The sequence below is a fragment of the Brassica napus genome, chromosome C1 (genome assembly GCF_020379485.1).
Source record: "Brassica napus cultivar Da-Ae chromosome C1, Da-Ae, whole genome shotgun sequence".
Taxonomy (NCBI): domain Eukaryota; kingdom Viridiplantae; phylum Streptophyta; class Magnoliopsida; order Brassicales; family Brassicaceae; genus Brassica; species Brassica napus.
In genome coordinates this window covers 16,288,398-16,292,941 of record NC_063444.1, presented here as the reverse complement: position 1 = coordinate 16,292,941, position 4,544 = coordinate 16,288,398, and the positions used below count along the sequence as shown (strand labels likewise).

The following is a 4,544-nucleotide window of genomic DNA, read 5'->3' as shown; positions in this document are numbered from 1 at the left end:
GCCTTTATTTTCTTCACAAAAATATGCTGTAATCCAATAGAATGTAATAATTTTAAAAATATTTGGATATTTGAAGAAAACATCGTATACATCTTATTATATAAAGGATTTAAATACATTCAGTGTATGGAGGCCGGCTTAGTCATATAGTACCTGTTGGAATAGTTTTCGCACCTGTTGAAAATTATTTATAAACGAAAACCATTTGCATAAAATTGTCTCTCTTTGATAAAATGAGAAGATAATCAAAGCATTTGTTTCGTTTATACTCAACTTGTTCACTTAATAAAAAGATACCGTCTTCCATTAAATTTTGGTCGAGTCTGCATTAAGAAAGAAACTAGGATGGTTCTGGAGGTAAGGCACGACGTGCTTTACAACGTCATCATGCGCCATCTGAAGGTGCTCTCCAGGGACACTAACAAACTTCACTTTTCCAGCAGCATCCAATGTTTTCAGACCAATCCAATCCTCAGTATAGAGCTTCGTCTGGAGAAAGAATACATAGTTTCAGAACACAAGTAGTTGATTGATGAACATGAAAATAAATTATAATATGAGGATCAGTTTAAGGTTTTCACCTGTTGAGGAGGCAAAAGTGGTGTTGTAGCTCCATCAGGGTAATATCCGAACCAACAACTTTCTTTAGGCATCACTACTTTATCACCCTGAAACTGTTTTAAGGAAAACGAAGAATAACAATATTATTTATGATCTAATCATCCAACAATCTTGTTCAAGAATTGGGTGGAATTTCAAGGATCATTAGTTTAGGAGCAGCACCATGACAAGGACCAAGTTGTGCAAGCTGGTGAAACGTTCTTTATAAATGGAGTTCCTCTCGGTAGGTCTCTCGTTGTTGAGCTTTGGCAGATACTTGGAGTGTTCCAGGTACTTTGACATCTCCTGAGAGCAAAATAACAAAGATTTTTTTCAATTTCGGTTTTCATTTAAGTAAGAAATGATTTGAGGTTTTGAGATTTTACATTAGGGAGTTTGATATAACCACTTGGAGCAATATGATCCTGCAGATTCATTAGAAGGTGCTGTTACTAATAATGCTTTTAAGATTTTGATCATATAAGAAGAAGAAAGAGAGAGAAGGTACGTGTACCTGAACATAGTCGCTGTAGACATCTGTTCTCAGTAGCTGACAAACTGGAGACTATAGAAACAAAGAAGCAGAAGCCCATTCTTGTTCTTGTTATGATGAATGTGATTAAGACACAGAGACAAAGAGAAAGGGGATAAAGAAAAACTCACAGTACACTTGGGGATGTTGGCTATGCCAGCGTGAGGACCTCCTAAGGAGACATAGTTGAGGACAGGAGGAGCATTGTCACAGAACTCAATTAGGCCTCTAGCGACTAAGTTACCTTGAGACTGTGCAACAATGTTGTAACCTTGACTCAACTCTTTCATCTGTTTCACTTTCTCACACGCTATACTCGCTTGTTGCGTAAGCGGCATGGACACGGAATCTTGTTCCCCATTTCCTATTTCTCTACAAGATGACACATAACACACACAGAGAAAGTGATAAACCTCTTTTTGGCAAGATTAGGATGAAGCAAGAAGAAGAAGGTATGAGTTGAGTCAGTACAAGCAAGAGCCAGGGGAGCTTGAGAGGTTGCTAAGGAGCTGTGTGAAGCTAATCGTTCCACCGTTGGAGCATTGATCTCGAATCCCTGTTCCAGTCAAAATGTTTTTAACTCGTTAAAAGTAGCAAACATAAAAGTAGAGAAAGGATCGTTGATTACCGTGTAAAAGGATGAATGGAACGGAGATTGTAACCGGGATGAAGAAGACGAAGACTGACAAGGTCCTCACTAGGAGAGCACATCGTTGGAAACTCTTCATCATGCAACAACTCGAAGAAAGAATACTTTGATTTTGGAGGAATCTCAAGAAGCAATGAGGAAAGAAGTATAGGCTAGTCATTACAGATCAATCTAATTTTTGTGCTTTAATCATAAATGCAAGGAAGAGAATTTATTACGTGGTAGTTGCCTGGTTGGTGACTTAATTAGTTGGAAGTTTAACCCCTTTTCTGGAATTGAATTTGCTGTTAATGAAAGAAACTTTATTTGATGAAGTACTAGAGCATTTTTAAAAGTACACTTTATTTTTGAAGTTTGAAAAACTTCATATTTTGAAGTTTAAAGGTGTTTCAAACTTCATATATGAAGTTTAAAGGTATTTTTTTTTTCTAAAAGCAAAATTTTAAAATGAATTTCAAAAATATTTGGTACCTAATACGGAAGTCGTGGAACCGACTTCATGTGCGGAGCTCTTTATTTGGCAGACCTTGTGGGTAGATGAAATCCATCTCCAACAACTGAGTCATTTGACTATCCTTCTAAATACCATCACTAGTAAAAACAACGAACTCATTCTGGTCTCCAACCGCCTGGTGAGTAATGTCTGGTTCTGAACTCAGATGTATTTTTAATCTTTTATCTCCAAACGCTCTAGCAACAGCTAGCTGCCCATCCACTCGCAGAACATCCCCTGTAGCACGTCATGAAAGTTAATATACGCATCTGGTACCAAAATCATAGGTAGTCAAGTAACTAATATATACACACAGCTCTTTTACCTGGAATATTGGATACAAAGCCACCTATTTTCTCTATGTATTTCCTCTCATTACTTGGTTCATGATCAACTGAGAGCTGATGCGCAACTCCATTCCTAGACATCACTGCCCTTGAGTCTCCAAATTTAGCAACCATTAGCTTTTGACCATCTATTGGTATCACCGTTGCAGCAGTTGACCCGTCTTTACCAAGCTTAAGAGACTGCTGCAGTATCACTGCATCTGTGGGTGTTCTTCCACATTTTGATTTTGCCTCTTCTCATGTCAGGAGAGTCGATCCTCAGAACCCGACATTTACCCAATAATTCAGAGCAGAACAATAGAGTTAGTTCTGCAACCACACAAGATCAAAAGATCCATAAACAAACACTGTGTCTGCCCACACACTACAAGAAAAATGCGTTTTAATAGCAGACGAATAACGCTATATAACGATACTATAGCGGTTTTTGAAGCGCTGTATCATCACCCGTCATAATAGGTCAGAAACATTAGATATCGGTTTTTTACTCTGTTATCCTATTCTCGTATATTATAGCGTTTTTCTGTATGCAATTAAATAGTCTTTAATAGCATGTTTTTTTTGTTATTATTTACATTAAAATTATTTATTTTAGAATTGTTTTTTAGTTAATTATTTAAAAATAAAAACATAATTAAAATTTAAAATTAATTCATAGAATTATTTTTTCTTTATTATTTAAATTTATCTATAATTATATTGGTTTACAAAAATATGAAAAAATAAATCTAATTAAACAATAAACCAACAAACCAAATACACCAAAATCTAAACCAAGCTTTAACCAAATTACTACCAAACGCCGCCGCACCAACACCACCTTCGTTGTCTTCTTCATCTTACAATCCTCACCCGCCGCACCACCACCTTCGTCGTTGTGTTCTTCCATGACCTTCGTCGTCGTATCCAGCCATGATTCTTCTTCTGCTTCGTCGTGGGATTTGATAGGCAAGTTGCAGAGAGGAGGCGTACTCGTCGTCGCATCCAGCCACCTTGGTCTTCGTCGTCATTGTCTCCTCTCCACGAAGCTTTCTCGTCGTCTCCTGGTCGTCTTCTCCAAGGAAATTGAGAGGAGGCGTACATAGGCCAGGTGCAAAGACGTTTTGTTTCAGTGACTATTGTACAGAGGCGTCGTCATGTCTCCTCTACGAGATTCTTCATCTCTCAACTCCTGGACCCAACCGCCAATCAAAATCAAATCTAATCGTTTTGTTTCCATGAATGAACAGAGACAAAGATACTGAATAGAGGCGTAAAAATTGTAAAGGAAGAAAAAAGAGAAGTGTGAGACCGTAGAACCCAAAAAAAAAATATGAGATCTCAGATCTATCGGGAGTGAGAAAAGAGAGGGAGTGATTTTAGACCTTCAGATCAAAACAAATCAATGGCTAAAAAGTGTGATCTTTGGCAAAAAAAAAATTAACCAATGAGAGAAAAGGTTGAAGATAGATAAAAGAACAAATTTTAACCCTTTAGATTTGAATCAATCAATGGCCACACAAAAAAAAAGAATAAAAATTGTTTTTACATTTCTTTTTAACTGTTTTAAAAAATTTCTAAATTTAAAGATTATATATTATAATTTAACATTTGAAATATAAATTTTGATTTGAATTTTGTGGTTATACACTTTTTTTAAACTGCATAATAGGGTTTGTATAATTATATTGTATAAAGGGTTATGTTTATGATTTAAGGGTTTATAGTTTTGAGAGTATAAGTGTTAAGTTTTTATATAAATATTTTGTGATTAAGATTTAGATTTGAAATTTGCAATAATTAAAATTTAGATTCGAAGTTTATATTTAGTAAATGTATGGTTGTATATATGCTTGGTGTTGGGGTTTAGGGTATAGAGTTTGACTGAAGAATTAAAGTTTGTGTGTTTGGAAGTTATATATTAAAACTAAAAAGAATAAATTT

The 4,544-nt window shown here is 35.6% G+C and overlaps 1 protein-coding gene across 1 annotated transcript; it reads right to left on the bottom strand.

Moving 5' to 3' along the window:
* Nucleotides 1-204: 204 nt before the first annotated feature.
* LOC106376175 (palmitoyl-protein thioesterase 3-like) lies at nucleotides 205-2,034 on the bottom strand. Its single transcript, XM_013816237.3, has 8 exons — nucleotides 1,761-2,034; nucleotides 1,604-1,688; nucleotides 1,264-1,504; nucleotides 1,115-1,165; nucleotides 987-1,025; nucleotides 784-906; nucleotides 582-674; nucleotides 205-489 (listed from the first exon to the last, which is right to left on the bottom strand). The coding sequence occupies exons 1-8, from the start codon at nucleotides 1,939-1,941 to the stop codon at nucleotides 307-309; spliced, it is 996 nt and encodes a 331-aa protein (XP_013671691.1). The 5' UTR covers nucleotides 1,942-2,034; the 3' UTR covers nucleotides 205-306.
* Between the last annotated feature and the right edge of the window lie 2,510 nt (nucleotides 2,035-4,544).